Source organism: Prosopis cineraria, unplaced genomic scaffold, assembly GCF_029017545.1.
Source record: "Prosopis cineraria cultivar Desert tree isolate PC_DT_omini unplaced genomic scaffold, ASM2901754v1 PC11, whole genome shotgun sequence".
NCBI classification, from domain to species: Eukaryota; Viridiplantae; Streptophyta; class Magnoliopsida; order Fabales; family Fabaceae; genus Prosopis; species Prosopis cineraria.
The window spans coordinates 10,806,133-10,831,908 of NW_026555342.1; the positions used below are offsets into that span (position 1 = coordinate 10,806,133).

The window sequence follows — 25,776 nt, forward strand, 5'->3', positions numbered from 1 at the left end:
AAGTTATTGAAGCTATAACATTGAATGGATCAAAGTGTGATCAAAAAATGTTAATCCATAGAATAGACATGAATCCTTCAAAAAGTAGGTGGCCGTTTCGTATGCAGAGAAGACAATTCCCCATCACACTCTCCTTTGCAATGACTATTAATAAAAATCAAAGTCAATCATTAAAATATGTTGGATTATACTTGACGAGGCCAATTTTTATGCATGTTCAACTTTATGTTTGTCAAGAGTGAAATCAATTAGAGGTTTGAAAATATTATTGGGGGATAGTAGTAGTGAGGGAAGAAAGACAAAAATTCGTCTTGAAGATAACTATAGTGTAATGTTATTATTCTTCAGCATCTCATTAGATATTAATGTTTCATGTATTAATTTCTCCAAATTTATTATACAAGAGTTGTTGGTTGTGAAAAATTTATTGCACCCGTGCATCGCACGGGCGGTGAATGCTAATTTCTTTAGTAGCAGCAGTATAGACATTGCGCTCATGTGATATGGATCTGCAAATTACCACTAAATGAGGAGTCACTCCACAAATCAATATACATCATCTGGACATCAACTTTAAGCCTGTACTAAAATCCTACATCTCTAACGAAAAAGAAAAAGAAATCTCGCAGGACAACTTTCTCATTCGTAATTTATTGAGCATATGATACAGCCAACAAATTCAATCCCGAGAATTGTGAAGGGCTACAAAGAGCAGAAGATAAGATACATTCATGTATATGCTGCGTGTCATGAGATAGGATCTCAAGAGAGAAATATCAGTGTTTCGTTCGTCATGCTCTTTCATCATTGACATGACTGTGAACTTCTCCTTGGCTGTCCAACGGCATATACTGTGCCATGATAGCTCTGATTTCAGAATCCATGTATGACTGCAAAATCCACCATAATACCATCAGATTTGCACACAATCAAACATGATGAAGTAATAAATGGAGGAAATGTCACCCTCTACACAAGCCAAAAATAAAGGTAAAATTACAGTTTGATCCCCCCTTTGTTGACTATAAAATCAGTGTCTTCCCATGATTCAAATTCTGTCTCATTTAACATTCATGCAGTGTGTTCAAATTCTTGACAATTTCTGGCATTTCAAGCTCAAACTTTAATGCGCAAATTCAAAAACAACGGATAATTTCGTTATTAAAATGGCCATTTTAATCACATATTTAACTTTCCATGGGAATGAGATCAAAATTTGCAAATTCCATTTTTCTTCTTTCGAGTGCCAGACTCAACAGCCCACCATGCAATAGGAATTTAGCAATAAATAGAGTATTTAATAACATCACTGAACTAAGGGAACGCAAAAAGCTTACCCTTATTCTGTATTTGTAAACTAGATATGCTCCACCAGCAGCCATGGCCAAGCCAATTAAAATGACCCAAAAAGCAGCCCAAGCAGATCTCCCCTGACTAGCTGTTTTACCTGCAGATTACCCAACAGGGAATGTAAAAACAAAGCATTACTCAAATGAATGTGTCGAGTTTGATGGACTCACTTATGCAGGTATCATGGTCCCTGATGTACAGTAGATCCCCATTACAAGTGCATTCATAGCTGCCCCAGGTATTCTTGCAGTTACATTCAGGGCACTGACAAGCTTTCTTCTCTTTGCATTCATCAATGTCTGCAAGGAAGGAAGAGAGAGATCAACTTCGGACATTCATCGTTTAGTTATCTGCAAATAACTCCCTAGGTCCTCAGCTCACATTTCTCATTAATCAATAAACGACACAATAAGGTTCACAATGCTTGTCCAAACCCAAAGAATGGACTATCCATAATCATTTCACGAGTGGCGCAAAAAGACATAGTTGAGAAAGTTGCCCAAGTGTCAAATTATAGAAGCACACTTTACATAGGAGCCTACATTGCATACTGTCCAGGCACAATACTGCAACGTGGCCCACATTAATTGACTTCCATTATCTCATGTCAATTGAATGGGTTCAGCATCAAATTCTAACTAGCAAATTTAACATAGGGGAGACTACGAAAGGTAGAGAGAATAGGGAGTAACTCAATTTAGACCCAGGTGTTCAGAGTCAAGTATCAATGGGCCAAGAAAAAAAAAAGGATAAAACTGTAAGCACAAATCCCAATATTGCTCCATCTTGTACACATAGAAGACACTCATGGATTATCCTGTTACACTTCATTAATAATATCAGAACAAGATATGGGAATCTACTCATGGCATGCTGAATTTTCCTCAACGTTTTGAATACCAAAATTTACTGCAAGAATTTGAACTACAATACACACACACACACCAGCATCTATCACCTTCACAATTTTTCACACCATCCCCTCTAAAGCCTGCAGGACACTGGCATGTAACTTCTCCATTATCCTGTAGGCAAAGCAACAATAGCTTATGCAATTATTCAGTTTCCATCATGGGGTCCACAAATATTAAAATTTGACCATCACGAATTTCATGATGGGCCCAAAAATTTAAATGGTACTAACCAAACAAGCAGAAAATGCATGCCCATTCCGGGCTTCATGCCAACAACCTCCATTGTTTATCTTGCATCGCCCAGGTCCACTAGCTGTAAACACAGAAGAAACTAGCTTAATAGAAGTGTGAATTAGATTGTGGGCCACTACCTCAACAATTAAAGCTTAATCTTATCTTTATTTTCTTGACTTTCAGTTCCTATCTCTTAAGAGTCTTGAATCAATGCTCCAATAGTAATTTATTGTCATCATCTAATTCCTAGAATCTTGGGATTGTGCAGTTGATTAGTGGCTGACTCATCCCTCCTATTTCATTCTTCATAACTAGATGATTTATAAGAAAATGAGAAAAATCCCAATCTGGGCTTTCTTCATTGATAAATAAAGAATGAAAGACATTCTACATTTTCAGGATCTGATCTATTACCCACATAACTGATGGCAAAAAACATACACATCATGGACCACCATACTCAATCAAGTGTGGAAAACAGATTTGCAAAATAAGATGTTTCATGTCAATGCAACAGTTAGTGATTGGTTTGACATGCACTTGTTTGTCTTGTACAGCCGTATATTCCATTTAGTGTTTACCGTCAAATCTTCTGGTTTAATTTTTTTTTTTTTTAAAAGCACGTCCATTTGCGTCAACCTTAAGCCGTAATATTAGTTTCAGTACCTCCCAAAAAATGAAAGAGGATATTAACAAAATGAAATCCATATATCCTTTCAGATATTAGGTTACACCATCTGAGTGGGTGTGTCTTTCAATAGGTTATGTTGTTTGATACTTTCCATTTCTCCCCAACTTCTTTTCTCCTCATTTTCTCAACAAATATAATGCAACAATAAATACAAAGTTGGATGTAAGAATGATCAAACCCACAGCAAGTAATCTCCATATCTAAGTGGGAAAGAATGCAAAATCATGTATGATGATGATGTAACCCTGAGATATGGTCAGACTTACAAGAGGAGATCCGGGGGCAGGTGGGTGCAGAAAAGAAATACCCAGTGGATCAGAGTTAATATCCTTGGGATCCAGAAATTAAGGATTGAGTCATGATGTATGGTAGGGTGGCTTAGATTCAGTTTAGATACAAGGGTCACCTTTTGCTTGCTTTATTTTGCTGTTGCTGTTTTAGTTAGCACTCAAAAATGTTTTTGTGAGTCAAACAGAAGGGAGGAGAGTGCTGGTCTCTCAAACACCAGTGAGAGACCGTGTTCTTGTTGCTGTGTTATTTCCTTTTCTTGTAATTTTCATTCATAAGGAATAGGGTTTTGGCCAAAATCAGTGAGTTTCTCTTTTATAACACTGATTCGGTTCTTAAGTCTTAATATCAAAACCTCAAAATTTCCCTCATTTATTTCCTTCTTGCATTTAAAGTTCTGTTGAAAGTAATTAATATAGAACAGAGCTCTATCAGATGACATTTATTCATTGAAGATAAATCCACTCAAGGACATGGAAAATATAAAACAAGATCACCAAAATATGCAGCAACATTTCAACAGATCAAGAAAGGGAGTGTCCAAACATGTATCACTGAATAACCATCATACTAGAATCTAAGATATTTTAGATTTTCAGTGTCACCACAAAAGCAACATAAAGAAACAAGTTTGCAGAACAGTGCCCAGTATTCACTAACTCAAGTAACAATGAAACGTGTACCATACTGATAATAAAAATCCAAGAGGCTCAATGCCATAGCAGATAAATCCTTCCAATTAAATATTTAAAGGACCTCGTAATCAGTAAACGGATAACCATCCAAACTTCATATAATATTATTGAGTTCTTTGGAATACTAACAGTATGAAAGTGACATAAATCGCCACAAAAGTCAATAACCACCAGGTTATTCACATGGTTCACCACATTTAGTTATAAACCCGCCTCCCAGACCTCAATTGAGAAAATGAAAGAAAACACAATTTCATGTTTGGGTCATCATCTTATTTTATTTTTAACCTTCAAGTAGTACTGAATAGCTGAAAAGAGAAACTCTGCTAGCATGAGCATGTGGGGGAAGTAATAGTGCAATTATCAGTAACAGATTGCTGGAAATCACGTATAACATATTAACATGTGCTTTTTCTGGCCAAAACATATAACATGAGATTATTCTCAGGTCATAATGCCTTTATTTATTTCCTTATGTTCTCCAGTTAACAAGACATGATTCTTGGCACGTAGTGGGCAGATTCTGCAAAAGAATCACATTTTTTGTTTTTGTTTGATTAAAAGGCTGAAGTCAAATCCTGTATTGTCCTTAAATAGTTTCCTATTTTGAGTCATTGGTTATATTTATAGTTATTTCCTTTTTCTTGCCCCTTTTAAGGGTGACAGGCTGAAACTTCTCTGGCCTACATTCTCCCATACTGCAACCATTCATTTCTTTCACCAACATATACTGCAACCATGCTATTTGTTTGAAATAATAGACAAAATTTAGAGTAGAAATCTTCTCTGGTTATTAAAAGAATGAGACATTTTGCCCATTCTGTAAAAAAATAAAAGATGAAAAATGTTTTAATACTCCCTTCGTTTAAAAATATAAGAGATTTTTAACAAAATTTAGCTTCCCAATAAAGTAGTTACTTGTTTTCAAAATAACCATATCTTTTTATATTTACCCCTATTTAATAGGGTGTTTCACCTTAAAATAAATATAAAATGATTTATTCAATAGGGGCACTTTTGGAAAAGGGAAAATGATTATACCTTGAAAAATTAAAAATCTTTACATTTTTTAACGGAAGGAGTATGATTTTTTTTTTATTTCACCCTTTTCTTCATCTTCCAGTCCAAGTATCATGCACTGATTTAGATTAAATCCTAGTGAAATATATACAAACAGAAAAGTAAATTTTGCAGTAATTTAACCTTCACAGATAGTATAGCCATCTCCTTTGAACTGCACACCATCAACCAAGGGGCATTCACATACTCGCCCACGGAATGTATCCTGTTAAAAAAACATAAGCATATATGTACAAATAGAAAATCAGGTTCTAGAAATTTTAATTGCACTAGGTATATCGCAAATTTTTTTATCACAGATATAAATAGTTAAATACCTTGCATGCAGTAATATTGGCTCCTTTGTCTTGCCAACACCCACCGTTGTTATCCAAGCACTCATTTGTTTCCAAATCTGCCAAGAATAGCATGCCACTCAGCATTAGAGTATAATAAAAAGAACTGTATCTGAATGTAATGAAAAAGATGAGGGGCATATAAGCTTAAAGCTTGTGGCAAATCCTAGCCAAGTATCTTGAGTTATTTTGGTGTAATAGACTAGCTAAAGTACAATAATCACAAACAAAATTCAACACTTTAGAAGAAAAAGGTTCAAAACTAACAAGGAACAAAAAATATCCCCACATTTCTCAGTATGAAAAGGAAGTAAACATTTACCATTGCTCAAACAAACAGCTGGTTCAGTAGTTTCCTCAAAACCAGAACAAATGGCCTTTAGAACCGCAACTTTCTCCAATTTTCCTGGGACAAGAAAAAAAAAACTGTTTAGAATTGAGAAAGTAGACTGTCACCGATCGCACAGCATACAGGATATACCTCGATACTGTCGGTTATTGACCACGAGTGTTGGCAATATTGTCACATCACCTCGTGATCCCTTCCCAATCTACAAAAAAAGCAGTTCTCATTAAGCAGCTGTGAATTACTGAGCAGATACATGTAATTAAATGAAACTAATAATAATTCTAAAGAGTAATACTTGAGCATCTTGCTCTTCTTTCAAAACAGGATTGTCAGAATCATCATTTGGATCCCCCATGCAATTTTCAATTTTTTTAATGTCAAGACCTGCACACATTAATTAAACACAGTTAACAAGTCATTATCAATAACATAACCCTAGAAAAAGATTGTAATCAATGATGGTCCACACACCAAGTGATCTTAGGACAGAATCTGCACATTCCTTGTTGTATTTTTTCTCCTTCATGGGACATCTAATTTGAAAATCAGTTACATAGTCCCACCACACCCAAGGCTTTTTGGCTTCCTTTGCCACTTTGAAAACACATAGCTGCCTCAAATTTTCAACAACCACATCTTTCCCATCATAACCTGTGCTGAAGTCCTGCTCAGGATCAGGAGCACAATATCTTCCATGATTTATGCACTGGGATTTGCACTGTTTGCTTAATGTAAATGCCTGTGGACAATACCAAGTTATGTAATGAGGTGTAAACTGTGTATAACCACCTTTCTCTAATATCTGTGCTGCTCCCTTAAAATCCTTCACAAAGTCCATCAGCATGTCACATTTAACTCCACACTCATCATTGCTGTTAGTCCACAGCTCATACTCTACGCGATCATCTGGGTGGGGGACTGCCTCTCTCCAATCAAGATTTACATTAACCATATCCCCACCACTTATGGCGTTCTTCAATTTTTCACCAAAACTTTTTTCAACTAGTGCAGATGGTATTGTTATATGCTCTATGTATTTTGCAGATGCTGCATCTTCTTCAGGTGTATCCATGGTTATTAAGGGTTCCTCAACATCATCTGCAACAATAACTGCAGAAGCACCAGCTTTCTGGGCATTCCAGACCTTCAAAGCAAAGAAGCAATCTGAAAGAACAAAATAAAAGCTCTAAGAATGCACCCAATAGAACAGATTGAAGCTTAGCCGCTCTCATATGTATAGCATACCACCTGAATTCCAAATGAATCAAGCATATTGCTTGCAACAATGAATTACCGTATCTAACAAGTCAATAAAAAGTTAATGCAAAATGCCCATAGGGACAATCCATTAGACCTGCATATACTTATTATTTTGCAAAGAAAGCATCACCAACTTGGATCATCGTATTGTGGTAAAGTCACTGTAATTTCATTAATTTTGGAAGGCTTATAATTCTTAAGCAAATGAACTATTCAAATAGTTATTATGAGCATGATTTCCAGGAATCCATGTCAAATATGAACAAGCTAAAGCCATTACATCATAAATAAATTTGAAGGTTTCAAGGCTCAAATCTCATTTAATTTAAATTTAAGTGCACTTCAAATCAGAGGTATCAGGAATTTATTTTACAAATTGATCAAGCTGCTCTGTGATAATTATTTGATGGTCACAGCATTATTTGTAAGAGTTTATTCCAGCTCCTTTGGTCATCTGTATGCCTCCTGAACTCAGAAGATGTTTCTTATGACCAAGTCTCAAGCCCAATTAAGAATTGTATTCATCTCATTCAAAATAAGACCAAAAGCCCTCAACCAACCAGGAGATCCAACCAGTAAGCAAACTGGAATGGACCTTGAAACAAATCCATTTACAAATTTCAATTGAAGCAGTGTAAAAGGAGTTGAGAAGATAAGAAAAAGGAATTATTCTGGAAGAACAGTGAAACGTTAAAAGGGCCTAATTTGTAAGAACTAAGACGCATTGCTGTTGATCCATAAACATAATCATGAAGTGGGGTTTAGTCCTGATTCCAAAATATGTTCATTTCAGTTGCATGTCTAAACCAAACCGCTAACTTTGTAATTATCAAATAAACCCTAATGTCATTTCTTGGATTATCAAATCATTTAGAACAAACTGAAATAGCAAATAATGGTTTTTCAAAATTATTTTAAATTAGACAAATATAAACATAGGATTCAACGAATCAATACAAGGTAACTAGAATACACTTCTTAGGGAACAAAACTAATAAAAATAGAAAATTATAGATGGACCTGAAAGAGATAGACGTGAAGCACAAATATACTATGATGTTAGTACAAACTGACAAAAGAGGCATATTCTCCATGAACTAAATCAATGCAATTAACTAAAACCAACAGATGCTACCCATTTCAGATTAGTAAAAAGTGAAAAATCGACGGAGTGAGAAGTAAAGGAATCTTACTGCTCGATTTTAGCAGTTAGTGAACTAAAAAAAAAAACGAAAACATCTGAACCCCAAAATTCAACATAAACAACAGATTAGTCGAAGTACAAGAATCTTACTTCCACGATCGAGTAAAAGGATGGTCGGAAGAGCTCCAGGCTTTGATTTGAAGGAATCCCCAAACTCTGTACACCCTTTATGGTTCTCTTTCGGGTACACGACGTTCCCAGCCATGCTGCCTCCATATTGAGGGATCCCAAAGTTTCCAATTGCGCTATCTTGTGTGCCTTTAATCTTCTCTGGCGACGTAACCGTCAAGCTGTTCTTCTCCACCACGAATCTCGCCACTGATAAGGGCACGAAGGAAACCAACAGAAACCCTAGGAGAAAAGAAAGCGATGACCTCCGAAGCTTCATTTTCTGCACTGTAAGGACGACGAGAAAGAGATACGGAGATTTCCAGAATTTTCAAATAGTTAGCTTAGAAGTTCAATTTGAAAAAGAACCCCAGATGTTAATAGTCATGCCTTTATTCTTAGCTTCACTACAATTTGGTCGGAAATTCACGGAAATAAAAACAAGCTTGGAACTTGCTGGTTATTGTTCAATGGTTGTGTGAGAAATAAGTCTGAGAAGGGAAGGGAGACTTGCTAGAGATGGAAACGCAACCGATCTATTGACTCTTTCATGAGTCCACGGAATAAATGGCGCCCTCTATGCTTAACAACGAAGCATGGACTCTTCATGCTTCATCCTAGCATTTTCTTTTTTATTTCAGTAAACAAGTCCGCTTCATAATAAAATTGAAGTAAAATAAAATATAATAAAATATAACATAATAATTTTTTATTGTTCCTGAAGCGATAAAATCAATAGTGACATGAGAGCATGAAACTTAAATTCGTTGCGCATTTGTATTTGTAATCGATTTATTTGTGTTTTAATAAAATTTGATCATTCTTTAAAACAAAAAACTATGTTGTAGACCTGTCAATTTCTTTTTTTAAAAAATAATTGTTTTTCCCTCAACTCTTTTGTCTGTATCATTTTTGATATGATCATCTTTTTTTATATATAGTTAAAAAAAATAACAAAAATTATGTTCAAATCCCATACAAAAAAATTAATTATTATAAAATTTGTATTGTTAATGATCTCAATTCAATTATTAATGAATCTTATAATAAATAATTTTTTGTATCGAATATATATGTAATTTTTTCAAAAAATTTAAGAATCTATTTGTTTTAAGAATAAAAAATAAGTAATTTTTAAATAATTTAAAAATTTTATAAAATTATATTAATCTTATAGAGGTTTTATAAAAAGCAAATATATTTTATATTTAATTATAATAATAATAATAAAAATAATTATTAGTTAGTTATTTTTAAATTAAAGAATAATAGAAGAGTAGTTAGTATATTTTACTCTAAATCTTAATTATGGACTTTTAAAAAAAATTTACATTTTTTCTATATTCATCATCCTTTTCAGTTTATGAAAATTAAAGCATGCCTAATTATGAATGTTAATATTTAATAAATTTTTCACACTATATTTTTATAATACCATGTGACGATATTTTGTATTTATGATATCATTTTAACACATTAACATATTTTTGTGGCCTGCTAAAAATAGGCTCATTGAACACAAGAATCACACTCTATTGAGCCATAATTTCTCATAAATATACATACTCACATGATGTCCAGAGACAAATAAAAAAGAATAAGAAAACGGGTGAATTTCTCTTCCCTTCCATACATTGTATAGGGCATTTTCTAGTTGAAATAAAAATTTATCTTTAATAAAAAATGACCAACCCAATAAAGTGGACGTTGGGGCAAGTAGTAAAAAGACTTCATGAAAGATAAGAGATACATCTCGCCAGTAAAAGCAGAGTTATAGATTTGGACACTTCAAGCCCAATGGTAGACGACAAAAACAAAAATCCAAGAAACATATAAATGGCCCAAAATTTTGAAACTATACTCTAAAAAAGCTTGAGGGCTGTTTAGTATAATAAAAGTGTTTTTTATGAAATAAAAACAAAAATGAAAGTGGAGATGGGGATGTAGACGGAAGTAGAAATGAAATGTAAAAATAATAAAATATATTCGATATACACATAAAAATATGATATAAATTTTATTTAATGTATTTCTTTATACATTGAAAAGACCAAATTGCCCATGAATTTAATTGGAAAAAAAGAAGATATTGACAGATTCACCATAATTACCCTTCGTTGAAGATTGCTAAAGGAACCGTTACTAAAGAGCGAAAAACCACCATTTAAGGCTGAATCGAAGACCGTAAAACAAAACAAAACAAAACAAAAAAACACCATTTAAAGTACAGCCAAGAGCACTTATCAAATTGAAGACCAAAAACCAACATTAAAAAAGAAATAACCATTCAGCCAACAATCCAGATTCAAAAATCAAGAAATCAAAGGCAGCCCAATTGAAGAACAATCAACGATCTCACAAACAACAGGGAGGAGGAGATGTAAGATGTTACTACTATGTTGTGGTTGTTGCTCATCGTCTCCATCATTGCTCCATCATTGCTGTCTATATATGAAGGAGAAGAAAGCTCTGGAAGCCATCATCATTGCTTTGTGAAATAGGTTTCTTATCGATAGTGGGGTAATGAGGAAGCCATCGCAGTCGCAAGCTTCGAACTCCATGGAAAGGGAAAATCACCTCCATCAATAAAGGGGAAGCCATCATCGTCGCTGAGAAGGTCACCTTCACCGTCACTAAGGAGGTCGTTGTCATCATCGTCATCATGCAAGATCTATCTAGGAAGAGGTAAACAAGTTTTGTCGAAGGTGGGGATAAAAAGGAAGGAGAAAAATGTCATAGATCTCATTTCTATGGAATTTTTTAGAATTCCATGAGTCATATAGTGGAAATCATTTCCATCATTTTCGTGGAATTTGATTCCATATGAAATTGAAATTTGACATACCAAACAAGCTAATATATGATTTTCATTTTCAATTTCACTCCCATACAGCCTAATTCCATTGTACCAAATGGACTTTAATTTACTTGAGAAACGAGGAGGTATCTTGACCTTTTGATTAGTCCCCCAATATTGAGTAATAGGTATAATGTTCATTCTGACATTACCAAACACACGAAATACGAGGCACAAGATACAATTATGATAATTAGGATGAATTAAATTTCTTATATAAAATTATCATAACACAAGAGTTTTAGAAAATTACTTCTAAAGATTGGAAGAAATCTTTTTTTAAGAACTTTTAAGCCCAACATATTATTTAAAGTCAAATAAACAAGATAGCGGACGCATAGGAAACAAATTACAACTCTTAACTACCTCAACGAAGTACTATGAAATTCTTTCAAAATGCACCATCCGCAACGGCCAGGTATTACCCATTGTGACAGATAACACAAAGGAACCATGTTTCTCTCTGTGCAGTGCGTCGCAACACACCCCTACTATCATGATATCACTTCGAGACTAACTTCAGAAGAGTGACATTTCACTATCCAACGTTTGATTTGAGCGATTCAAGTGTCCACATGTAGTTCTTAGAGCCACTTAGCTATTGACACCAGTCTCACACCCAAATACTCAACCATTCAAAAGTTGAAAACCTGAATACAAATTGATCCATTTCCTTTCAAAACAACTATAAGGGTGTCTAAACCTATAACCTTAGTGCCAATAAGCTTTGAACCACTTGAATCGACTCAATTAGACCACGAATAGCCTGATAGACGAAATATACAATAACTAAAATAATCCAAACACAACTGGCCAACAAAACCCCTAATTCCATAATGAATTCAAAGGGTGATAATAATTCACAATAAACATCATTTGGCCATTCCAATATGTAAACAATACAAAAACATAAATACATTATTTTAAGTTGTACTACACACATTTACACAAGTTCTCATGCAAATGACTCCTAAACAAATCATGTCTAAGTTGGCATGAATATCAATTAATATTCATTACAAAACCACAAAATAGGGAGAAAGAAGACTATACAATACAAGTCTCAATTCTCTATAGCACCTTCCTTCCTTTTGCCTTGTAAAATATTACCACGGGATGAATCGGGGACTTAGTAACTAAATAATCTAAACAAACCACTCATGTGTGAGAACAGTTAGTGAGCATATTAAGTTACATTTAAAACACATATCCTATACATATCATGTTACACACACACACATGGCTATCCATTAGAGATATGCATGATCAACACACCACTTTATATCCTTATTGTTTCTTCCGACTGAATCTGTGGGTTGAAAATTCAATAGAACTAAATCCAAGTGACTAGATAGGCTTAAGCTTACCAATCGTAGGAGCCAACCCTAGCCAAATGTGCCTTCACACATTATGGACCATAAATTCCCCCATTTCATGAATACTTAAAGTGTCGTATGCCCAATCTAGCTCAAATAATACAAGGGCTTCCAAACAAATATAGAACTATGCACTGGAGCTTCCATGGTGCTAGTGTATTATATGAATTTTCAAACAATATTCCCAAACAAATACTAGGGTGAACTCTTACCATCTTACAGTGATCATGCTAAAGACGTGCTCAACAAATTCATGCATAGCCATAAACATATGAATTATATTTGAGTAATTAGTTCCACTATAAATTATACAATTTCACGAATGCATATACATGAACATATGATTTAGCACAAAACTTTCAAAACCACAAGTGTGCAAAACATAATTATCCATTTCACTTTACATCATAATCATTTCTCATATTAATACTATACTGGTACAAAATCATAATGATTATTTTTCAATTAACACACAACCATCCAAACATACAAATAGAAAGTTTAGATAATCTGGTTACCTCAATTTTTTTGTTACAAAAAGGGTTATCGTGGTCAAAACTTAGCTCCACAAGTATCCACTGGCATAATAATTCCTGATCAATAATTAACCTATGAGGTTAAACATTTTAACATCAATTCTCATTCTAATTAATCCTCTTTTTAGTATGATTTTGGGTACCTACTATATCCAAAATTTTACTTTAACACCATGAAGGCTCCTAATACATTCTTTTAATTTCTTTTAGTATCCAAACACACTAATGACGCCAATCCTTTACCCATATTGTTTCAAAACCCCTAAATTTTATTTAGGATTCATCCAAACTCTAATATAAAATTTTAAATTACTATAAAATTTATAAATCTAGGTTTAAATGCTTGATTTAACTTTTTAAGACCTTAACTAAGGCAATGGGTTTAATCACAATCTAAAAAAACAGGAATCAAACCCCACATTATACCAAAATTACATAAATTTGCATAAAGGGAGAGGGAAGTGAAAAGGAACTTACCCAAACGTGTAGCAAACTCCAAATGCCTCTAAATCCGTCCAAGAATGGAGCCCTAGCAATCCCAAGCCTTTGCTTCATCTTCTCTCTCTTGTTTCTTTCTTTTCTCCCTTCAATTTAAGATGTGAAGACGAAACTGATTTACACAGATTTTTGTCTATCTGCAACACAGAAAAGGCTTATCACTATTTTAGGCCTCCTTCTATGCCTCAGCCCACTCAACTTTAATTTAGCCCTCTTCTAAGACTGTCTAATAATCCATAAACCGTATTAGTCAGCCAAAAACATAATTAATTTATAAATCTCTTACTTTGACAAATTTACTCTTTTCAGATGCTTGAAATTTTAAAGTTGAATATTTATGATGTTACAATAAGCAAGATAGGCTGGTCAGCAGCCTATCCAGTACACAACAAAAATGGGTTGGCACTGCTCGTGCTCCATGCAAACCCAATTTAAAAATTGGATGGGTTAGTGCGGATGGATTATGGCAAATTGGTCTGACCTAAGGTTAGTGCATTCAGGTTATAGCGAATTGGTCTAACCCCCCCCCCCTTTTGGCCAATTGCTGATTTTGTTGGCAACTTCTTCATGCATAGCTATAATAATTACTCATGGGCAATGAAATAGTGCTTCACTTCTTGCTACAATCCATTCCCTCCATCTTATGTTCTCGTTCAAAACGTTTATTCAGTATTATTGATTATTAACTTGAAAATAGAAGGCGTGTAAAAATGCGTTCCTGATTATATTAATCTTTTATCACCTATTTCTTACCTATCATTTTTTTTTCCAATTATCATATTTCTCCTTTTGTTTCTAAAATAAGAGTATTTTACATTATTCATGTTTCTTAGTTTACGTGCTATAATTTTAAATAAAAATAGATATATAATAGATAAAAGAGTCTCTGTTCACCATGTTCGTTTGCATTCAGTTTAAAACTTTAAATTAAACACCTTAAAAATTAATTAGTTTATTTGTTCCAGGTATGTTTTCCTTGACAAGATGAAGGCCTGGTCCTGCGTTTTCGGGATTTTCCCGAGTCCATTCCTTCCTACTCACTTTACATTTATTGAAGCACAATGGGCTGAGGTCCAATCAGGCCCAAGGTATTTTTCCATAAGGGGCACCACAGTTAATTGCTTTGAATTTGTATTATGGTTATTGACCGGCCCAATCATGAAAAGTTTGATTCTGGTCATTTCTGGCCGAATTAGGCACCAGTTCATTCAATAACCCGAGTTTTCTTTTGCATTGGTTCATTGGTTTTAATAATATGACTTTAGAGTATGGTTTTTCAAATAAGAATCAGTAAATTTTATAAAATCTACATTTTTAAGAAAGAAAGAGAGATAAGATTTTATATTTTATAAAAAAAATAAAAAAATCAACTTTAAAATATTAAAGTCTTGTCTAATAAATCATGACTGGGCGGGATAAGGTGGGTGCACGTCTTTGTCTCTATAATGTGTATATCTTAGAAGTCACCCAAGCATGAGTGATTCTTCTTCCCCTTTTTCTCTATCAATTATATACATGCAGTACGAGAAAACTTACATCAGAAGAAAACATAATACAATTCCTAGGCAAAGTTGAAAGTATACTAACTTGATTAACTTGATTGGAGTCTTGGTCTAAACAATATATCGGCACTACGTCAACAGGGACGATCGACGTGCTGGACCATCCGACCACGTAGTGGATCAGATAAAGAAGCTTTTGTTTCGCCTAAGCATGTCATGATCATTACATATATGATAATATGATATGAATGACCATACAATCGACATCTATTTTCTAGCCATATTCTATCTCAGTTCACAAGCAACCACCTTTTAGAACTCGCACCAAAGGAAACCTGCATATATATGTATATCCAGAATATAATTAAACATTTTTATGCATGTGGTAATATATAGATATTTTTATAACTTATATCACCCCATAACACTTAAAAATAGTTCATTTACGCGAATCACGCCAGCTGCCGAAATTATATTGAAAATATATAATAAAAAGTTTTCTGTAAGAAACAGTTTGTGCATTTCTATATCATTTAGAATTTTTCCCAAACACAGTTATTGCCGTTAAAAAAATTTCCACTCCTTTACTGGAAAAAAAAAATATTTGCACTCCCTTATTTCTCATATATATTCACGTTTTCTCACAACTAATCAAACACACGCAGGGAAAGGGAATCTCGGGAGAGAAAGAGCTGATAGAGATGATTAAAAAATAACTAAGAAGCAGGGATGGACTTAGTGAGGCAAGCACCCCTATCACAATTTTTTTTTAAAAAAAAAATACTTTGTTTTTAATTGTGAAAAATGCTAAAATAAATTTTGGCTCCCCACACAATTGTTTCTGGATCGACATGTCCAAGAGAAAAAGAAAGAAAGTCAAAATTCACTATTTGATTCCATTCATTCAAGAATTAATATGTGATTTATAGACTTTTAACAGTTTAACTTAACCTTTAAATTAAATGTGAGAATATTTCAAAAATCCTAAAATTAAATGTAAATATCATGAAAGATAATAATAATCAATGAAATATTAAAAAAAAGATAATAATAAATACAATTTCACAATAATTAAAGTTTGAAATCTGCAGAGTGTCTAAATAAATCTTCAATTCTACTTTTTTTTCCTACTTTTATTCCATCAATAGATGAAGCAGTGTAGTCACTATATTCTATATATACCCTACATACACAACACTCAAATCTCAACACAAAATTAAACCATGAAAACCCAACTTGTATTACTCCTTTATTGTGTTTCATTCCTTCTAAGTCCAACCCTTCCCATAGTTAGCCAAAAACATGCATGCACCAATGCCTCTTCTCAAACCGCCATCTTCCCTTTCTGCGACACTACCCTACCTTACTACACCCGAGCTTCTGACCTCGTCTCTCGCCTCACCCTCCAAGAAAAGGCCCAGCAGCTCGGGAACACTGCTGCTGGCATTCCCCGGCTAGGCGTGCCGGCTTATGAGTGGTGGTCGGAGGCGCTTCATGGTGTCTCCAACGTAGGCCCGGGCACCAAGTTCAACAAAGTTGTCCCCGGCGCAACGAGCTTTCCGGCAGTGATACTATCGGCGGCAAGCTTTAATGAGAGCTTGTGGCTGGAGATGGGTCGGGTGGTGTCGACGGAGGCTCGAAGCATGTACAATGTGGGGCTCGCCGGGTTGACGTTTTGGAGTCCTAATGTGAACGTGTTTCGGGATCCGAGGTGGGGCCGCGGCCAGGAGACTCCCGGCGAGGACCCCTTGGTGGTGAGCAGGTATGCCGTCAGGTACGTTCGTGGCCTGCAAGAAGTTGACGGTGACGACGAGGACGACGACGACGAGAGGGGTGGGAGGCTTAAGGTTTCAAGTTGTTGTAAGCATTATACTGCTTATGACCTTGATAATTGGAAAGGCATTGATCGCTTTCATTTTGACGCCAAGGTAAATGAGACTTATTTGATGCTAAATTGCTTGAACAGAAATTAATATTTTTGCAGTGTTTGTGCACAACGCAGATAAGAAGGATTAATTAATGAAATTAAATAATGCATATTACCTCAAAAAGTATAGAACTCATTCATATATGTAGGCATATCTACGCTACGCATACTTGCTTAACATTATCATTATTACATGTTTTTGTCTGTCACTCTTTCCGATTCTATATATGCAAGTCACCTAGAAAGAATTGATGGTATTTTTTACAAGTCACTTTACACGGTGCGTTATTAATTACTTCCTTTCACTTTTATTTTTTTTTTCACAATTTTTAGGAATGAAGTAAACAGTTATATGTGAAAGAGAGAAAATATTTTTTAAAAAAAATTCTTTATTTTTTAGACAATGTCAATAATTTTTACATGTTATATAATATATATAAATCAAGTACAGAGTATATGATTAATTCAATTTGTTTATTTTAAATTCATTAAATATTTTACGGCAGCTAATTTTAAAATAAATAATACTCCATGATCCGTATGTTGCAGAGTTCTATAAAACAAGCCGTATTTTTCATGACTAATGCACTTATTATATAGGGGTGTTAATAATATTAAATATTATATGATATTATTTTTTACAGGTTGATATTATCTGCCATCTTAAATACATAGAAGGCACAGATCATAGATGCATAATTAGTTTTTTTTTGTTTGAATTATTTGGGAAATGGCCAATGGGTGAGAGGTTTGGTGTAGGTGACACAGCAAGATTTGGAGGACACATATCAGCCTCCCTTTAAGAGCTGTGTGGAAGAGGGACACGTCAGCAGCGTGATGTGCTCTTATAACAGAGTCAACGGGATTCCCACCTGCGCCGACCCTGACCTCCTCCAAGGGATTGTCAGAGGCCAATGGGATCTTGACGGGTATGGCTTCCCCTCACTAATTAATTAAGTAATTCTTTCACTCCACGAGTACTCCCAAAAAAATAATAAAATATAAACAAATTAAATTAGTTTTCAAGCATTTTAGTTATAATCTTCCTGTTGGGCTTCAATGCAGATATATTGTTTCAGACTGTGATTCAGTGCAAGTCTTTTTCGAGACAATTAAGTACACACCAACGCCAGAAGATGCAGTCGCTCTTGCACTGAAAGCAGGTACACTAAATAATAACATTTGACTAACCTATACTATTATTCTAATACCAAATGTCATAAATGTTATCAATTATCATGCAGGTTTAAACATGAACTGTGGAAACTATCTAGGAAAGTACACGGCAAGTGCAGTGAACTTAAAGAAAGTGGATATATCCACGGTGGACCAAGCCCTCGTGTACAATTACATTGTCCTTATGAGACTAGGCTTCTTTGATGACCCAAAGTCACTTCCATTTGCAAACCTAGGCCCATCTGATGTGTGCACCCAAAGCAACCAACAATTAGCCCTAGAAGCTGCAAAACAAGGCATCGTTTTACTGGAAAACAAAGGCTCTCTTCCTTTATCCCAAACCAACACCAAAAAACTAGCCTTAATTGGACCCAATGCCAATGCCACCACAGTGATGATCAGCAACTATGCTGGCATACCCTGTAGGTACACTAGCCCTCTACAAGGGCTAAAGAAGTACGTGCCAGGCCTAACTTATGCACCTGGTTGTAGAAATGTGAAATGTGGTGATCAGAGTCTTATTGCAGCGGCTGTCAAAGTAGCGGCTAGTGCTGATGTGGTTGTGTTGGTTGTGGGATTGGATCAATCTGTTGAGGCAGAAGGGCTTGATAGAGTGAACCTGACGTTGCCTGGGTTTCAAGAGAAGCTTGTCACAGATGTGGCTGGTGCCTCCAATGGGATAGTGATTCTGGTGATTATGGCTGCTGGTCCTATTGACATTTCTTTCACTCAAAGTATCAGTAACATTGGGGGGATTCTGTGGGTCGGGTATCCTGGCCAAGACGGAGGAGATGCAATTGCTCAAGTTATATTTGGAGATTACAACCCAGGTGTGTAATTTTTGATGGGTAATTTCACTTTTTAAATTATAAGTCAAAATCATTTGAAATCTTAAATTCAATTTTTACATAATATTTCTTTTTAATTTTTTAAAATAATACAATGTCATTTTTATTATTAATAAAAGTTAACTTTAACTATTAATTGATTATAAAATTATAAAAAAAGACCAACAAAATTACAAAAAGGACCTAAAATTACAGACAATGTCATAAAAAATTGCAAAAAATGATCAAGAAATTTTTTTAAATCATTTTGCAACTTTTTAATTAATTAACAATTAAAGTTAATATTTGTTAATGGAAGAGATGATATTGCAGTGTTTTTGAAAAACTAAAGGAAAAGATTGCATCAAAAATGAAATTGAAGATCCCATAAGTTTGTTGACCTACAATTTAAATACAAATTTATCACTTAACCCCATCTATAGTTTAGAGCGTTTGCCCATAGAAATGCTAGGAGTATTCTCATAGATCATTTTGTATAGTAGTGCTACTACTACTAATGACTAACTAAAGTGTGAAACTTTCAGGTGGGAGGTCCCCATTTACATGGTACCCACAATCGTATGTGGATCAGGTTCCCATGACAGACATGAACATGAGAGCCAATTGTACAAGAAACTACCCAGGAAGAACCTACAGATTCTACACAGGAAAATCAATCTATCCATTTGGCCATGGCTTGAGCTACTCCTCTTTCTCCATTTTCATAGCCTCTGCTCCTCCAACCATTTTCGTTCAAAGCAACGCCACGTCGCTTCCCTTCAATCACGACCTTGATCAGTCCCTCCATGAAGGCCAAGCACTGGACATCTCAACCTTAAATTGCTTGGACTTGACAATCCTGCTTGTGATTGCTGTGAAGAACAACGGACCCAAGTATGATGGGTCCCATGTGGTGCTTGTGTTTTGGGATCCAGTGGGATCGGGGCAAATTTACGGAGCTCCGGTGACCCAATTGGTGGCATTTGAGAGAGTGGAAGTGGAGGTTGGGAAGATAGAGTTTGTGAATGTAAAGATAAATGTGTGCCAAGACCTGAGTGTGGTGGATGGTGAAGGGAAGAGGAAGTTGGTCCTCGGAAAGCACACCGTTTTGGTGGGTTCTTCCAGTGAAGCTCAGGTGAAACACCAGATTGATGTTAAAGTTTCAGGAAGTGGAAATGGAGAAGGCTTCGTGTCTAAGTGACTCCAAAGTATCTAGTAGCTACAACCTAAATTATATGAAATTGGAATAGCCATATACTAAAGTTTAGCAGTGGTCGGATTTGGGGGAGTCCTGTTTGTGATATGTCATGCGTATATTATGAAAGTTGAAGTTAAATTCTGGCTTAAAAAGGAAAATATTTACTGTTGAGAAAAGCGCTAGAGGAAGGGCTTGAACCTTCGACCTTGTGGTTAACAGCCACACGCTCTAACCAACTGAGCTACTCCAGCTTGTTAACGTTTCGCGCACAAATAAATATCTTAATTTGTCTATTCTGATTTTCTGTCAACGCACCCCTCAATGGCAATGCCAATATGTTCGTCTGCATTATCTATTAATCTTATCCCAATAACATGGATTTTGTATCGAAAATTTTAAATTTTATTCGTTCAAGTTAAATTTCTTATCTTATATTTCTAAAAAAAATGTTTCATATTTATTAAAGTATATGATGATAAATACACATAAGTAAAATAAGGAAACATATCATTTAAGGACTGTTGAGGCAACTTAATATTAAATAAAGATTAAAAAATTTTAAAATATCACTACAGGATTAAGGATTGATTTGAAATTAAATTTAGATAAAAAAAGACTATAATATCCTTATTTTTATTTTTAATTGACAAGTATATATTCGTTAATTAATAAGTACTCATTCACATTTAACAAGAACATATTTGTTAATTAATAAGTTTAAGAATATGAAAGATCTTGATTGAAGGAAGAGACAAATATAAATTATGTTTCAACAAGTATCCATTTATTAATTAACAAGTACCCGTTAAGAAAAGAAAGGGTATTATAGTCTTTTATTATCTAAAAGGAAAAATTAATCTTTTAATTTTTTAACTTTTAACTCACTTGCTCAATTCCTCAATTATAACTCGTTGTGATTCAATCCCTCAACTTTTGATTCACCTATAATTCAGTCCTTATTTTTAATTTTTTTTAAATTTCTTATCAAATAAGAGGGATAAAAAATGCTCATATATTATTCTGAAATACCCTCTCCTTATTCATTGATGTGAGATATAAGCTAACATAAAAAAATTAACAAAAGTTTATGGACTAATTTGTAAGTGATTCAAAAGTTGAGAGACTGAGTTATAGGTGAATCATAATTGAAGGATTGAGTTATAAGTAAATTAAAATTTAAAAGACTAAAAGATTAATTTTTCCTATCTAAAATTATTTTCAAATCAATCACATACTCTTGAGGTGATATTTTAGAATTATTTAGTCCTTATTTAATATTAAATTGCCTCAGTAGTTCTTGAATGATGTTTTCCCATAATACAATTTGACTTAAAATAGATGTGGATCAAGCACACAGATTAATTAGGAAAAATGATAACTGTGGACCCCATATGGACATCAATTATAATTATGACCTTAAATCATTAAAATCTCAATAATAAATCATTATCCTTGCTTGCAATTAAAAAATATAAATATTTAGTTGAAAAATTAATAAAATGCACTTGAAATTATTTATAACATCAATTGTAAATTTATAAGAGTCAATTATGAATCTTGATTTTTTTGTTTTCATTATACAGATAACCTACTTGAAAAAATAATAAAATACACTTGGAATTATAATTGTAATGTTAGTTAAGAATTTAAGAGAGTTGCTTGTGAATCGCAAATTGATCACTTATAATTTTTTGCTGTCAATATATAAATAAATTGCTTGAAAAACCTACAAAATACACTTTGGAACATTAGTTTGAAAATTTATGAAAATTAGTTATGAATTGCAAGCCAATTTTTTGCTATCAATGTATAGATAATATCTTTTAGGAATTCAATAAAAGATACTTAAAATTCTTTGTATTATTAACTGAGAATTTACAAAAGTTAGTTGTAAATTTCAAACTGATCAATAAAAAATACTTTAATGCAAGTAATGATTATTGTTTATTATTAGGATTTCAATCATTCAAGATGTGTAATTTTAATTAACGTTGTTATGAGGTCTTTAATTGTCATTTTTCTTTTTATTTTATTATTTACGAAAATTCCGCATCATCTTTTCATTTCAGCATAAAAGATCAAAAACACCAAAATCTCTGTATATAATTTATTATTTATTTCTCTAGTTTTTAATAAAGAGTAACAATGAGGGAAGGGGAAGTGTACACACGATACATGTTCAATTTTCGTCTTGACCATTTTTTAAGACGATTTGCGAAGGTTTATATTCTCCTGCAATGATATGATATACTTAAAAGATTCCTGCGTCAAAACACTGATTAAAATAAGCACACTTGGTTCGTCAGCCCCAAAAGGGGGAAAATATAATTCTTGACCTACGAAAATTCCATGTGTATGCCAATAAAAGTTGGCCAGTTTTCAAAAGATAAAAAAGTTGTCCAGTTGGCAAAGATTTAATCATGACTCGTTAAGTAATTAGTTTAAATTTTGCTAAGGATTTTTTTATGATTCATTTGTAAATACTTTTGTAAGGATTTAACCATAACTCATCAGGATATTAGTTTAAATTTTGCTGCTGATATGATGATCTTTTTTATGGTTGATCTATAAATACTTTTATAAGTATTCTTTAAGTTTGAAAGCACATTCTAACTCTAATAAACTGTTGAGACCCAACTCATTGAAACTTTATTCTACAGAAAAAAAGAAGATCGTGTGTGTGTCCGTTCGCGTGAATATTTAAACATTGACTTAAATTTTTTAAAGTTGATATTTATGAATTTTTATAAATTTTTTATATTTTTATTCATTTTATTATTTTTTATATAATATAAAATATTCTCCATTTTCTTAAAAAAAATAATTATATTCACAGATTCTCAATTTTACCTGAGTCCATTTCTTTTTTCCCCTCCGAATAGAAGGGCGAGCAGAAGGCGAAAGCTGGAAAGGATCCATTTCCTTTAAACATGATAATGGCATAGCTTGACTTTGTGGCCGTTGCGTGACGTGCCGTTGGGGAAGACGCGAAAGGAAAACAGAAAGTCAAACTAATTTGGATATGCATGAATCATTATACAAAAAAAATTAGTCAACTCTCTCGTTTTTGGTCTTAGTTTTGGACACAAGTTCTAGAAATTTCAATTCCAACCGAAATTCATTGACCATCGCACATAGATGCGTATATGCAGATATGAGGGCTCCTCATAAATGTCAAACAGATAAAGCTGCGTTTGAGTATTTCCATATACATACAAAGCCGCCTCTGTAGAATTATTATTTAATTTGTACAATTCAAAGGTCCATCCATTTAACATAATGCATGTAAAACAACATAATTATTATATCAAGGCGCGTGACACTTTCATGTATATTCTTTTCATATCAGATTTCTGATGAGCTGTCCTCCATTTAATTTCCACTTCATTTTCTGCTTTTCTCGCTATATATGTATATACATATATCTACACACCCATATCTCATCCATCCTCGTCAACCATCATCATCCTCTTGTACCTTTAATCCAAGCCATACAGAATCAGGCAAGTTCTTGGTTTTTTTTTTCAAAAAATTAACATGGAAGGTTTAATTCCATATCTTATTCATGCCATCAAGAAGCAACAACAACACAAGTCTCCTTCCAGAACCTATCGCCGTAGCTTCTCTCATAATTCCGACAGCTCCAACGGCCGCAGCTATCATTTGCTCCTCGGATCCGATTCCTTTGGCGGGTCATCCCACCGCAGGACCCGCTCCGACTTCCCTGTGTCCACGGCCTCCGCTGCCGCCGCAGAGTTCTCGGATCACCGGTATGGCAAGGACGGGTTCCTGGTCAGCCCAAGAGATCCTCCTCCTTTCCTCTCTGCTGCCTCTCCCGCTGCAAAATCTGCAGCTTCATCTCATGCTTCTCAATTAGTTTCTCGTAATTCCAACAACGTTCGGAAGTACTGAGGATTTCATTTTATATTGTCCATGGAAACACACACAAGGTTGATTTTTTTTTTCCTGGTCTTTTTCATCTATGGCTGTTTTAATTTTTATGGTGGATTTGTTTGTTTAGTATGGTTATTCATCTTCAACCATGATCGATTGGGTAACCATATCATAAATTCTTCTGTAATGAGAATGTGGATAATTTCTCTTTTTCTTTCTTTTCTTTCCTCTTTGTAACAAACAAAAGAAAGCTAATTAATTTACACAAGAATATAGCTTTAGTGTGTTTAATTGTTAAAGCCATTTGTTATTGTTATTAACTTATGGGTAGGTATATATTTTTAATTTTATATATTCAATTTTCTTTTCCTTCGATGTGAATTTGAAAGAAATTAATCTTGTTGGAAAAAATTATTTATCTAGACAATTATGGTCTTAATTACTTGATAGTCTTAAGAAATTCGTAATGAGCATCAAAAAGAAATATGTGAATTTATTTCAATTAAAGTATAGGATATTGATCATAAACATTGTCAAAGATAGATTCATAATTATTGTCAAATATGGCATGCAAAGTAATATTATTTGTGTTTGGTTTCACATTTCAATGAATGTAAAATATTTATAACGTTGGACTTGGGGGAAACAAGAGTTCAGGAAGGAAGGTGTCTGTTATTGCATATCTTCAGTCAAAAGTTTGCTTCTTAAGATAAGCTCGATAGTCGATAGGGAAGCTTCGTCTCAAGCCAATGCTTCCGTCAAAATATTTAACGCTGAGATTGCTTGATAGTCCATCCACATTATTTGGATACACAAACAGACACACAAGTTGCATGAATTTACGAATATTTCATTGTTATATACCTATAAAAAACATATAATATGGTTTGTGATATCCGTTAAATGATTTTGTAACGCTAACTATCATTTAAAAGAATACCATTTCATAGAATAAGTACAGCAAGTAGTTGTATGTCTTCGTTTTGAAATAGATCTACCAAGCATCATCATCATCATAAACAAAAATAAAGCAAATCCATCGATCTAATTATTAATCATAATCTCTCAATCAGAAACATTGGATCCATTTGTTTTAAAATTAAAAAATAAATAAATTTTATAAAAGATGATTTATTTTATTTAGATTTTAAAAAACATAAAAAATATGTTGCGGGGTTCCAATAAATATATAATAAAAATATACTCTTTCCGTTTAAAAATATAAAATATTTTTAATCGAATCTCATCCCCAATAAAATAATTACCTACTTTTCAACTAACCCTATCTTTTTATATTTATTTCCATTAAATACTCTATAATAAATATAAAGTAATTATCAATAGGGGCACTTTTAAAAAAAGATAATAATTACACCTTAAAAAATTAAAAATACTTTATATTTTTAAATATAACTCCTCAAAAAATGTCTTATATTTTTAAAGAGAGAGTATAAAATTCAATATATGTGTTAATATT

General features: G+C 33.6%; 3 protein-coding genes and 1 non-coding gene across 4 annotated transcripts; 2 read left to right on the plus strand and 2 right to left on the minus strand.

Annotated features, from left to right (window-relative positions):
• Window positions 1-504: 504 nt before the first annotated feature.
• Window positions 505-9,107, minus strand: LOC129285677 (vacuolar-sorting receptor 1). The gene is made up of 12 exons (XM_054921450.1): window positions 8,491-9,107; window positions 6,408-7,100; window positions 6,232-6,320; window positions 6,069-6,138; window positions 5,910-5,993; window positions 5,570-5,646; window positions 5,376-5,457; window positions 2,495-2,577; window positions 2,309-2,375; window positions 1,521-1,649; window positions 1,338-1,447; window positions 505-890 (listed from the first exon to the last, which is right to left on the minus strand). The coding sequence occupies exons 1-12, from the start codon at window positions 8,786-8,788 to the stop codon at window positions 792-794; spliced, it is 1,881 nt and encodes a 626-aa protein (XP_054777425.1). The 5' UTR covers window positions 8,789-9,107; the 3' UTR covers window positions 505-791.
• A 7,400-nt stretch (window positions 9,108-16,507) lies between these two features.
• On the plus strand, window positions 16,508-20,698 carry LOC129287309 (probable beta-D-xylosidase 5). The gene is made up of 5 exons (XM_054923522.1): window positions 16,508-17,205; window positions 17,964-18,133; window positions 18,270-18,367; window positions 18,449-19,210; window positions 19,753-20,698. Exons 1-5 carry the CDS (start codon window positions 16,888-16,890, stop codon window positions 20,406-20,408), a joined length of 2,004 nt encoding a protein of 667 aa, XP_054779497.1. The 5' UTR covers window positions 16,508-16,887; the 3' UTR covers window positions 20,409-20,698.
• On the minus strand, window positions 20,583-20,656 carry TRNAN-GUU (transfer RNA asparagine (anticodon GUU)). The gene has a single exon. It is a non-coding gene; the product is annotated as a tRNA-Asn (tRNA).
• A 3,131-nt stretch (window positions 20,699-23,829) lies between the features above and the next one.
• On the plus strand, window positions 23,830-24,516 carry LOC129287310 (uncharacterized). Its single transcript, XM_054923523.1, has one exon. It carries the CDS (start codon window positions 23,943-23,945, stop codon window positions 24,315-24,317), a length of 375 nt encoding a protein of 124 aa, XP_054779498.1. The 5' UTR covers window positions 23,830-23,942; the 3' UTR covers window positions 24,318-24,516.
• Window positions 24,517-25,776: the final 1,260 nt, after the last annotated feature.